We start from the raw sequence: 12,849 nt of genomic DNA on the forward strand, positions 1-12,849 counted from the left end.
ATACTTAAAGACAAGCAAATTCAGAAGTACTCTGTGCTTTTATGATCTTTATTTTTTTCTACATGTAGCATTTAGTTTTAGCCGTTTTCATGTAGGTTTTCTTAAACTCTGTGTCCCCCCCCAGTTTGATTTGACATTTCGTTAAAAGAATTTTTTTTTTTTTTAATAAAACTAAAGGAAAGTTGAAATAAAGTTTAAAAAATAATGAAGTAATTCTTTGTCGTAAGTTAAACAGAGTCTGGTCAATTTACTGAATTTATTATATTTTTACTGAATAAGTGATGATATTTCTTTTGTATCTTAGCGATGAGTTAATTAAATCTGAACCTCTTGAGAGGTGGAATATAGGTTCTTTTACATAAAACCATTGTTGATTTATATTAACATTTACTAATGCTCTCTGCTCAGTCTTTTGAGGTTATTATACTGTTTTATACAGGGCTCACTTGTGTTAGACAAAACTTCAAATCCTGAAGTTAATTTTATAATGTGGAAACTTAGTTATAAATAATATTTTAGAAGCTTAGGACATTTGCCCAGAGATATTTTATGATAAATTATAGTAATAATTGCAACCCCAATAATTGTAGCCCACCAGGTTCTTCTCTCCATGGAGTTCTCCAGGCAAGAATACTGGAGTGGGTAGCCATTCCCTTCTTCAGAGGAATCTTCCTGACCCAGGGATCGAACTCTGGCTTCCAGCATTGCAGGCGGATTCTTTACCATCTGAGCCACCAGGGAAGCCCCAATAATAATAATAATTGTGTGCAGAAGCTATAAAGGGATTGGTTATTGGGCCTATACTTTGTAGTACTGATAAAAAATAATCTGTGTCGTCTTTCCTCTCCACTTCTGCCTGTCCTAGGAATAGGAGGCTAGACTATATCATATGGGATTTTAGGGGCTAGTTAAATGTTTCTTTGTGTATGAACTAGTTAACTTAGAATTTAAAAAATCCATTTTGTATGATGGCATTGTAGATTCCTCTTTCATAGCAAGCAGTCTTTTGACCCACAGGTATAACATTTTCTTATATATGCTTGCTTTTTACTCACGAAGTCAGAAGATTTATTTCTTTTGGATAACTAACATTTCTCTTGTCTGTCTGATTTTAAGGCTCTTATATAAATTTTACATCAATACAACCAAAAGATTTTGTTTTCTCCCAGGACCAGGGCTCCTCTTCTCTTTCCTGTTTCTTATCAACTTTAGCATGTAGCTCATTATGTCAGTAAATGTTACAGGCAAGGAGAAGGGCAAAAGGCTCATGCCAGCTGAGTTCTTTTTTTCAGACAGAAAAAATAGTTTTTCTCAGAAGCCTAGGCCTGTCTTCTTTGCTTACCTCTCTTCGAAACTAGAAAGCTGGGACAGACTGCACATCCTCCAACCAGTGTAACGTGGTCTGGGGAGCAGAACGTTTTTAATTGTGCATTTTACAGCTCCAAATGAACTCATGGGTCTGCATTAAGGAAGGAGGAGAGGGGAAAATATTGGCTAGGTTGCTATCAATTCAGTTACTGTTTTGGCTGTCTTTAGAACAAGCACATATGAATTGAAAAATACCTGTGCCAAGAAACAGAACTATTTATAATACTAGCTTACTGCCTGTATACCTAGACATCTTGTTCTTAAGAATTTGAAATTTCAGAATAAAATTGGCTTCTGCACAGCTATACTTGATAAATTCTTGGTCATGATAGGCAAAGATAAAATTTTTAGTATTATAATAGTATTGTTTGAAAAAAGATTAAATAATTCTTAGCTTTTGAGTTGGGAAAGCTCTGCTTTGGAGAACAGATGCTAATGAAATCCTTTAGCCAGCCCCAGGAGTTTTGAGCATAATCTAAGAGTGTGTTTTTAAATTTAATAGCACAAAATCAGTTTCTAATCTGGGCTGGAATGGAAGCAGTACAGAGCAGATATTGGAGAATCGTCTTGTTAAACCTTGTGCCATTTCTCAGTCTTTGTTTTTTTACTTGAAGACACGACTTAGTTTCTTTTACTTAAACTTTTTTTCTGTTTAATAACTTTGTTCTGTGTATGATGTGTCAATTACCAAACAAATCAAAAACATTCAGAAATCTATGAAGGAGAAAATAAATATGATCTGTAACCCTGCTGCCCAGAAATAACCACAGTTATTATTTTGGTATATTTTGCGGATTTTAAGTGAAAAATTGAACTTGCCAAACCAAGAGGAAAAGACTTGAATCCAAATTGAAGAAAGAACACTGAGCCCTAGGAAGATGAATTTCTTGAAATCTAAGAATAAGTAGAAATTAGAAGCTAGGAGACAATAGCAGTATCTCAATTGCTCTGAAAATACTATACAACATTTAGGATAAAATTCAAATTTTTCAAGTGTATAGAGACCAAATATATCTCCATGTTTTTTTCCTAAGTAAAATAAGAAAGAAATTTCTCTAACCAGATAAAAAGTTCAATAATTGCAAATCTCAAGGTAGGGGAAGATAGTGTAGAAACAGTGATAAGCAATGAGTATTGTAATATATACTAGACATAATGGAGTAGAAAGAACATGAAAAAATTATGAATTTGTAATATGTCTTATATAGGAATTTCTTTTTCAAACTGGAAATGAAATTATAAAAATAAAAAAACAGAGTTTTCCCTAGTGATTCCGTGGCTAAGACTCCAAGCTCCCAGTGCAGGAGGTGTGGGTTCAGTTCCTGGTTGGGAAATAGATCCTACATGCCGCAACTGAAAGATCCAGCCAGAGTACCACAAGGAAGATCAAAGATCTGAGTACCTCAACCAAGACCTGGTATAGCCAAAGAAATAAATATTTTTTAAGAATAAGGAAATAACAAATTCTCAGTTACCACCTACTATTAAATGTAAGATGATTTTCTTTTTCCACCTGAAGATTGAAAAGAGTTGCCTTACAAAGCCCCTCATACTATGTGATGTTCTTTCAAGTCTGTTGTTTCGAACAACAAAATACTATTTGGGAAAGAAATGTTAGCCTGAGAAGAGCCTGTGCCAGCATCGGGAAGCTCATAGAGATCACCTGCCTGAATTTTCTTTTTAAGAAAGTAATGAAGAACTTCCCTGGTGGTCCAGTGGTTAAGAATCTGCCTGCCAATGCAGGGGAAACGGGTTCGATCCCTGGTCTGGGAGGATTCACATGCCCTGGGGCAGCTAAGCCCATGTGCCACAACTACAGAGCCTGTGCTCTATAGTTGATGTGAGGCAACTACTGAAGCCCAGGTGTCAGACTCCTGCAACCACGTGCTGCAGCTGCTAAAGCCTGTGTGCCCTAGAGCGCCTGCCCCACCATGCGAGGAGCCAGTGCACTGAGCAACTGGCCTCACGGCGCAACTGGAGAAAGCCTGCAAGCAACAAGGAAGACCCGTGCAGCCAGAGAGAAATTAATAAAGAAAGTATTGGAGTTTAATACGTTTAGAATTACTCTGGAAGTCATAGCCTTATAGTTGGGTTAGATTTCTTTATTAACTGGCTTCTTGAATATTTCTTTGAAATGTGATGGATTAAATGGTTTGGTTGCAGAAATTATGGATGTCCACTTGTCTTAGGTGGAATGAGAAAGTCCAGTGATTCTTAATTCTTTGCAAATGGTTGATGATCCCTTTGGATAAAATTTCTAGTGACATTATACCAGACTCAAAAGTGCTAATTTTCAAACAAGTGAAAATGTTTTACTCTGAAAAACTGTTAGATGATTCAAAAAGTAGTTTGATGATGAAAATAAATGTTTTAAGATGCATGTGAATAGTTTGGTAACATTTCATAAATTGCAAGGAAGAGAAGTAAGTTTTAAAAATGTGATTTAGGTTTTAAATATTCATAACATAAAGATGATTTAAATATTAGAGATTTCAAAATTTTATTACATATATCCCTAAAACTTAATATGTTCAAGTTAGCAGAAAACCTTTTTGGATGGAAGGTGGAGGCTGATGTTATTATGTTCAGCTTGCTTTATACTGGGCATATATGATAGCTTATTTTAAAAGTATGTATTTGGAAAAATGTAGTACTATAAGGAAGTGTTATAAGTGTCATCCTAGTGAGGGGAATATGAATGACTATCATTATTTAATGTTCAAACATTGTCAGTGCTTAGGGAGGGGTATATAATAAATTGATTAATGGAAAAATATGATCGACATTCCAAATTAGAATAATGATGGAGTGGTAAGAATGATTGAAGACTTGTCCAAGCAGGATAGAAGCAAAGAGAATAGAGGACAGAACTGTGTATGACAAATGAAAAAGGTGAAAAAAAACCAAATACAGGTGTCATCACAGTACAGATAAATGGGCTCAATTCCCCTAGCTAGAGACGGTGACTGCCAAGAAGATGAAAAAATGAAACCCAGCTATATTCTTTTATATATATAAAAGAAAATAGCCTCAAACAGTAATATCAACAATAAAAGCAGAATTCAGTGTAAAAAAAAATGTTAGTCGATTAAAAAGGATGTTGATAATAAAACGTACAGTCCACAAACAAAAAGGTCACAAACCCAGATATAGCAAATTAAGATAGCAGCCCTCTATGGCTTGGACAGAGGAGCTTGGCAGGTTACTGTCCATGGGGTCACAGAGAGTCAGACCTGAGCATGCACACACATAGGCACATAAGCAATACACCCTAAAAACACAAAGAATTTGATTTAAAAAATATATGTAGAGTTCCGCCGGAAGTGGCCTGTCGGCTGAGGCCGAGCGTTTTCGGCCATCTCCGGCACCCCCAGAGGGCGGGTCCTAGAGTCTTCGAAAACCTTGGAGGTAGCAATTTAAGAAATACCGGTTTTATTAATTGATTTCCAAGCGCAAAGAAAGGCCAACGGATAAATTGTGGGCCATTAATTCAGAGCCTTTGCTTTTTACTTTGAAGAATCTTAACGTACTTTGACCTTTAACCTGCGGCCGGGGGCCTCGGAGAGAAAAGCCTCCGTTTCTATATAAGGGATTTCCGGCCTTTTGCGGCCCTTTTTTCCTCTTTGCGCTGGGCGCTCACCGGTTTCGCGCCTCTTTTTCTTGACTGCCTCCCAGTTCTAGATTAGCCGTCTCCATGGGTTTTGGAGACTTGAAAAGCCCCGCTGGCCTCCAGGTGCTCAACGACTACTTGGCGGACAAGAGTTACATAGAGGGGTATGTGCCATCACAAGCAGATGTGGCAGTATTTGAAGCCGTCTCCGGCCCACCACCTGCCGACTTGTGTCATGCCCTCCGTTGGTATAATCACATCAAATCTTATGAGAAGGAAAAGGCCAGCCTGCCAGGAGTGAAGAAAGCTTTGGGCAAGTATGGTCCTGCTAATGTGGAAGACACCACAGAAAGTGGAGCTACAGATAGTAAAGATGATGATGACATTGATCTCTTTGGATCTGATGATGAGGAGGAAAGTGAAGAAGCCAAGAGGCTAAGAGAAGGACGCCTTGCCCAGTATGAGTCAAAGAAAGCCAAAAAACCAGCGCTTGTCGCCAAGTCTTCCATCTTATTAGACGTGAAACCTTGGGATGATGAGACCGATATGGCAAAACTAGAGGAGTGCGTCAGAAGCATTCAAGCAGACGGCTTGGTCTGGGGCTCTTCTAAACTAGTTCCAGTTGGGTATGGCATTAAAAAACTTCAAATACAGTGTGTAGTTGAAGACGACAAAGTTGGGACAGACATGCTGGAGGAGCAGATCACTGCTTTCGATGAGTATGTACAGTCTATGGATGTGGCTGCGTTCAACAAGATCTAACATCTATCATGGATCAGTGCCCTTAAATAAAAGTTTGAAAGACAAAAAATATATATATATATATGTAAAAGTCTAGTATCTCCAAAGTAGGTTAATTCAGAATTCATAGAGTTTATCAGGGCACTAGGTTTTCCCCATCTTTTGGCTCCTCTATCTCCAGTGGTTGTAAGAATGCTCCTGTGGTTTGAGGTATCCCATGCAGATTCCACATTGTCCAGCAGAAGAAAGACCGTATTTTATCTCTAATGACAAAAGAGCCTTTCTTGGAAACCACCAAGCTGACCTACCCATGTGTCTCATTAGGCAGAGCTAGATCATTTGTTTACCTCTGAATCAATCACTGGCAATCTGAATAGGATCCCTATGTTAGGATTGGCTTAAACTAATGATTTAGTCATGAGGCCTACAAGAAAGGAGTCAGTGCCTCACAAAATCAGGGTTCTACCAGTAAGCATAAGATGAGGCAGATGCCTTGGTTAGGGCACCAGCAGTATCTGCCTCCTCTCACAGTGCTTTGCTCCCCCATTTAAAATTAAAACCACACCAGATAGGTATTTCTTAGAAATACACAGTTATCTAAACTGACCCAAGGAAAACATAGAAATTCTTAATGAAATCTATAGCAAGTTGATTGAATCAGAAATCAGAAAAGTCCAGGACCAGGAGGAAAATTTTTAAAATAATTTTTTAAAAAAATGTGGCAAAACTAGAATCCTCATGCATTGCTAATGAGAATGTAAAACAGAGCAGCTGCTGTGGAATAGTTTGGTGGTTTCTTTAAAAGATGAGCACAAAAATTACCATATAACCCAGCAGTTTCAGTCCTAGGTATATATATCCCAAAGAATTGAAAACTGGGACGCAAACAGATCCCTGTATGCTACTGATCACTGCAGAATGTTTCACAGTGGTCAAAACATAGAATTGACTCAAGTATGGGTTGACAAAAGAACCCTTGAGCAACGTGGGTTTGAACTGTTGAGTGTCCATTTAATACACAGGTTTTTTTTCAGTACATACATAATACAGTACTACATGGTCTATTCTTGGTTGAATCCGTGGATACAAAGGCCCGACTGTAAACTTATATGAGGAGGTTTTTTTTACTGCCCTAAAGGGCCAGTGCCCCAGCCTCCACATTGTTCAAGGGTCAGTTGTGGATATACAGCAAAATAATATTCAACCAACTTTGCTATATGCGACAACATAGGTGAGTTTTGAAAGTAGTATTCCAGATGAAATATGACAGATACAAAAACACAAATACTGTATGATTTTACTTAAATATCTAGAATAGATAAATTTATAGAAACAAGTAGATTGAGGTTACCAGGAGCTGGGGGATGTACAGAGAGAATGGGAAGCTATTGTATATTATAGAGTGTCTGGGGTGATGAAAATGTTACGGAAATGCAAGATGGCTGTACAATGTGGTAAATAAAATGAATGCCACTGAGTTGTACATTTTAAAATGGTTAACATGGCAAATTTCATGTTACACATTTCACCACAATGATAAAAAACTCCACCAGTCTTTATTTTTATTATCCAACCCTCCCCTTTCAGTTTATCATTTATTTCCAAAATTCTTGAATGATTCATAGAAAAATACACTTGGATAAGCAGGAGAGAATTTTTTTTTCCCTTCAGGTTTACTTTTAACATACTTTGGTCATGTCTGTCTAAAACTAGTTATCTTGCTCAATCTTATAGTAAATATATTTATAAACTAGTGGCCTTTGACCAGGTGTTGTGAAGTGAAACTCGCTCAGTCGTGTCTGACTCTTTGCGACCCCCATGGACTGTCCATTGAATTCTCTAGGCTAGACTACTGGAGTGGGTAGCCTTTCCGTTCTCCGGGGGATCTTCCTAACCCAGAGATTGAACCCAGGTTTCCCGCATTGCAGGCCGATTCTTTACCAGCTGAGCCACAAGGGAAGCCCAAGAATATTGGAGTGGGTTAGCCTATCCCTTCTCCAGCGGATCTTCCCGACCCAGGGATCGAACTGGGGTCTCCTGCATTGTAAGCGGATTTTTTACTAATTGAGCCATGAGGGAAGTGGCGTGGCCTTTAGATTTGTATATTTTCCACTTCAAACAATGAGTAACTTAACTAATTAAATGGTTGCTTTTGATAATAGCTGTTGATCAAGTAGCTATGATTTTATGTTGTCATAAAATACTATGGGGCTGATTCATATCAATGTATGACAAAAAAATAAATAAAAAATAAAATAAAATAAAATACTATGGGATTGTAGGTATATGGGAAGTCTGTTTATCTTCTCAGTTTTGCTGTGAACCTAAAACAGCTCTAAAAAATAAAATCTGTCTTTAAAAACTATTAAAAGACTGTGCTTAATGGTTCTGCCACTTTTGGAGAACCTTGAGAGCCTGCCTTTTCTTTAGGCTGAACGCTGAGATAGAATTAGATCCTCGGTTGCACCAGAAGTTTCTTGGATCCTGCATCCTGCTCATTGTAAGCCCAGATGAACACGCAGACCCTGAAGAGTGTACATATGTTGAATTTGCCCTTTTGTTTCAATAGATAATCAGCAGAGACTGGAGAAAATATCAAGCTGTGCTTTTCTAGCATGAAATACTTAGTTTGCTACCCCTATCATATGCAAGTTACTAATTTTCAGAAACTTATTTTTAGGGAGAATACCCACAGTGAAGTTTGCTGGAAGTGCAGTTATTAGTATTATAGAAATGATTGGTGAGCACATTTCATCCTCTAAATTTAATTTTTTTTTTCTCATTCAGCCATTTGGATAACTTATCAAATCTGTATTTTTTATACCAGTCCTTTTTTCTCAAGGGTTTTTTTCCCTGAACTGTTGTGATCTCTTCTGTCCAGGTTGCCTTGCCTCCAGTCTTGGCTTGACTGTAATCCATTCTGCACGCTGTAACCACAGCTGTCTTTCTAAAATTTCACTGTTTAATATGGAAACCATTAACCACATGTGACTGTTTAACATTAAGAATTAAAAATCAGTCCTTAGTCACACTGGACATATTTCAGATACTCATTAGACACTTGTGGCTACTAAATTGAGTAGAGCAGATATGGAACATTTCAGCTGGTTTTATTAGACTGTGTTGTCCTACAACATAAATCAAATAATCTTACTCACTTTTGCAGCCAGAATGCCTTACTATGTCAAATTAGACCCTATAAAAATCTTTCATTTCTCTACTTTGGACTTCCCTGATAGCTCAGTTGGTAAAGAATCCACCTGCAATGCAGGAGGCCCTGGTTCAATTCCTGGATCAGGAAGATCTGCTGGAGAAGGGATAGGCTATCCACTCCAATATTCTCGGACATCCCTTGTGGCTCAGCTGGTAAAGAATCCACCTGCAATGCGGGAGACTTGGGTTCAATCCCTGGGTAGGGAAGATCCCCTGGAGAAGGAAAAGTCTTACCCACTCCAGTATTCTGGCCTGGAGAATTCCATGGACCGTATAGTTCTTGGGGTCGCAAAGAATCAGACAGGACTGAGCAACTTTCACTTTCACTTTTCTCTACTTTCTCTCTTCACATAATCCATTATTCATGATATTCCAGGCGTGTTGGCTTTCTTACTATTCTTCGATTATGACAGAATTATTTTCCCCCCCCCAAAAAAAAAAAAAAAGAATTATTTTTCCTTTCTCAGGGCCTTTGCACTTGTTTGGAACATGTTTCCCAGTATCTGCACATGATTACCTCTTACATTTAAGTGTCAGCTCAGATGTTACTTCTACAGACAGAAGATAATTCTTCTGTCTGCCCTAAGCCCCTCCTTTAAGAAGGTTTTGATCATATAACTCTATTTTTTTTATCATCTTCATAGCATTTATCTTTAAATGTCTTATTGCTGTCTGTCTGCCTGCCTTAATACACTGTTCCCCACTAGAATGAAGTTCTTTCCCTTCCAGTTTTCCTGAGATGTAACTGACATACAGTACTGTGTACATTCAAGATGGTGTGCAACACAGTGGTTTGACTTAGATATATTGTGAAGTGATTATCACAAGTTGAAGGAGCATCTGTTACCTCATGTAGGTTCAATATTAAATACAAAAAAATTTTTCCTCGTGATGAAAATTCTTGGGATTGACACTTACCAACTTTTATATGTTTAACATACAGTAATGTTCTTTTATCATGTTATAAATTAACATCCCTCATACTTATCTTATGACTGGAAATGTGTAACTTGTGTCTGCCTTCATCCACTTCCTCTCCCCCCACCTCCCACCTTTGCTAATCGCAAATCTGGTCTCTTTTTCCATGCGTTTGTTTTTAATGTATAATTGATCCACAATACTATGTTAGTTCTGTTAACACAACTTAGTGATTCAATATTTCTATATAACTCAGAATGATCACCAGATAAGTCTACTTATAACGTGTCACCATACATATTACAAATATTACAAACTTATTGACAGTATTCTCCATATTGCATATGACATACCTGTGACTCTCTTGCAGCGAGAAGTTTGTACCTCTCAACCTGCTTCACCTGTTTCTTTCTGTACCCCATTCCCCTCTGGCAACCACCTGTTTATTCTCTGTGTAACTCTGTTTCTGTTTGTAATGTTCATTTGTTTTTTAGATTACAAGTATAAGTGAAGTCATTCAGTATTTGTCTTTCACTCTGACTCATTTCACTTAACAGAATACCCTCTAGGTCCATCCATGTTATTGCAGATGGCAAGGTTTCATTCCTTTTTATGACTAACACTCCATTGTGTATATATACCACATCTTTATCCGTTCATCTATTGATGGGCGCTTAGGTAGTGTCCATATTTTGGCTATTGTAAATAATGCTGCAGTGAGCATAGGCGTGCATACGTCTTTTCTAATTAATGTTTTTGTTTGGATAAATACCCAGGAACTTCTGTCCATTTTTTAATCAGGTTCTTTGTTTTGGTGGTGATGTGTGGATTCTTTGTATATTTTGGATATTAACCCCCTGTCAGATACATTGTTTGCAAGCAAACAGTCTCCAATTCAGTAGGTGACCTGAATTGGTTTTTTGATAGTTTTCCTTGCTGTGCAAAAAAGCTTTTTAGTTTGATGTGTTCCCATGTATTTACTTGTGCTTTTGTTTCCCTTGCCTGAGGAGACATATTAACAAAAAAAATTACTAAGATTGATGTTAAAGAGCTTACTACCTATGTTTTCTTCTAGAAGTTTTATGGTTTCAGGTCTTACACTGATGCCTTTAATCTGTTTTGAATTTAGTTTTGTGTGTAGTGTGAGCAGGTAGTCCAGTTTGATTCTTTTTTGTGTTGCTGTCCAATTTTCTCAACACCATTTATCGAAGAGGCTGTCTTTCCCATTATATATTGCCTGCCTAGTTAGAATGAAGCTCTTGATGACCATAGATTCTTTCTCTCTTTACTAAATTTCACTTTTTTTTCATTGTGGCAGGGATCATTGCAAACTCTGGGTTATTCAGTAAGCAATTTGTCAAGTGACACTGTCTGTTTACTCTGTATTTAGCATGAAAAGTCTGTAAACAAAACATTTTTTTTTCTACTTTTATATTTCTGCTTTAAAGTGTAAATCTAATCAACTCACCATTCTAGAATAGCCTGATAATTACATATATTTTTTCTTTAGGTTGAAATTTGGGGGTTTCTCTGGTGATCAGTGGGTAAGACTCCATGCTTCCAGTGCAGGAGGCCCAGGTTCGGTCCTTGGTCAGGGTACTGGATCCTGCACGCCACAGCTAAGAAAAAAAAAGATCCTCCACGCCACAAGTAAACATACCACATACTGCAAGTCAGACCTGTTCAGCCAAATAAATACTAAGATAAATAAATGGGGAAGAAAAGAAAAAGACATCTGGTATCATGAAAGATGCTTCATTCAGAATGTTTGATTAACCTTGTTGCTGTTTGTTGTTCAGTTGCTTAGTCGTCGCTGTCTCTTTGCGACCCCATGAACTGCAGCAGGTCAGGCCTCCCTGTCCCTCACTGTCTCCCAGAATTTGCTCAAACTCATGTCCATTGGGTCATTGATGCTTTCTAACCATCTCATCCTCTGCCACCCCTTTCTCCTTTTGCTCTCAATCTTTCCCCATATCAGGGTCTTATTTGACTCTTGGTATCAAGTGGCCAAAGTATTGGAGCTTCAGCTTTAGCATCAGTCCTAACAATGAATATTCAGGGTTGATTTCTTTTAGGATTGACTTGTTTGATCTCTTTGCAGTCTAAGGGACTCTCAAGAGTCTTCTCCACCATCACAGTTCAAAAGCAACAGTTCTTTGGCACTCAACTTTCTTTATGGTCCAAGTCTCACATCCATACACAACTACTGGAAAAACCATAGCTTTGACTATACATATAGACCTTTGTCAGCAAAGTGATGTCTCTGCTTTTTGATACACTGTCTAGGTTTGTCATAGGTTTTCTTCCAAGGAGCAGCTATCTTTTAATTTTGTCGCTATAGTCACAGTGATTTTGGAGCACAGGAAAATAAAATCTATCACTGTTTCCAGTTGTCCCTCATCTGTTTGCCATGAAGTGATGGGACTGAATGCTGTGATTTAGTTTTTTGAATGTTGAGTTTTAAAGCCAGCTTTTTCACTTTCCTCCTTAACCCTCATCAAGAGGCTGTTTGGTTCCTCTTTGTTTTCTGCCATTAGGGTGGTATACTGTGTTGTTTTATATGAGGGTTTTAGTCTTTTCTAAAAGCAGTTAATTGTATGGTGAGTGTTGGAAGGATGTACATTGTGTAATGTTCCACCTTATTGAATAATCCTGACGATTTAGAATTTCTCTTTTTATTTTTGGCCACGCTGGGTCTTACTTGTGGCATGTCAGATCTTTCTTTGCAGCATATGGGATGTAGTTCCCTGACCAGGCATCAAACTCTCTTTTAGAATAGATTGGTGATTGCCTAGGGGGAGAGAGAGGGATGAATTGGGAGTTTGGGATTGGCAGATGCAAAGTGGTATATATAGAGTGCAAAACAACAGGTCTTACTGTATAGCATAGGGAATTATATTAATATAGTAAATCAACTACACTTTGTTAAAAAAACAGTAATAAAATTACTCTCTTTTTTCCTGTCTATATAACAGAAAGCTAGAGATTAGAAGACTGTT

At 37.7% G+C, this 12,849-nt stretch overlaps 2 protein-coding genes across 2 annotated transcripts in view; both read left to right on the forward strand.

The window, feature by feature from the left end:
- The window catches only part of APPBP2 (amyloid beta precursor protein binding protein 2), a 63,482-nt gene that overhangs the window by 25,880 nt on the left and 24,753 nt on the right, over window positions 1-12,849 (forward strand). The window lies entirely within an intron of this gene.
- On the forward strand, window positions 4,684-5,789 carry LOC122694333 (elongation factor 1-beta-like). The gene has a single exon (XM_043902946.1). The coding sequence runs from the start codon at window positions 5,063-5,065 to the stop codon at window positions 5,738-5,740; it is 678 nt and encodes a 225-aa protein (XP_043758881.1). The 5' UTR covers window positions 4,684-5,062; the 3' UTR covers window positions 5,741-5,789.

This window comes from Cervus elaphus, chromosome 5 (genome assembly GCF_910594005.1).
Source record: "Cervus elaphus chromosome 5, mCerEla1.1, whole genome shotgun sequence".
NCBI lineage: Eukaryota > Metazoa > Chordata > Mammalia > Artiodactyla > Cervidae > Cervus > Cervus elaphus.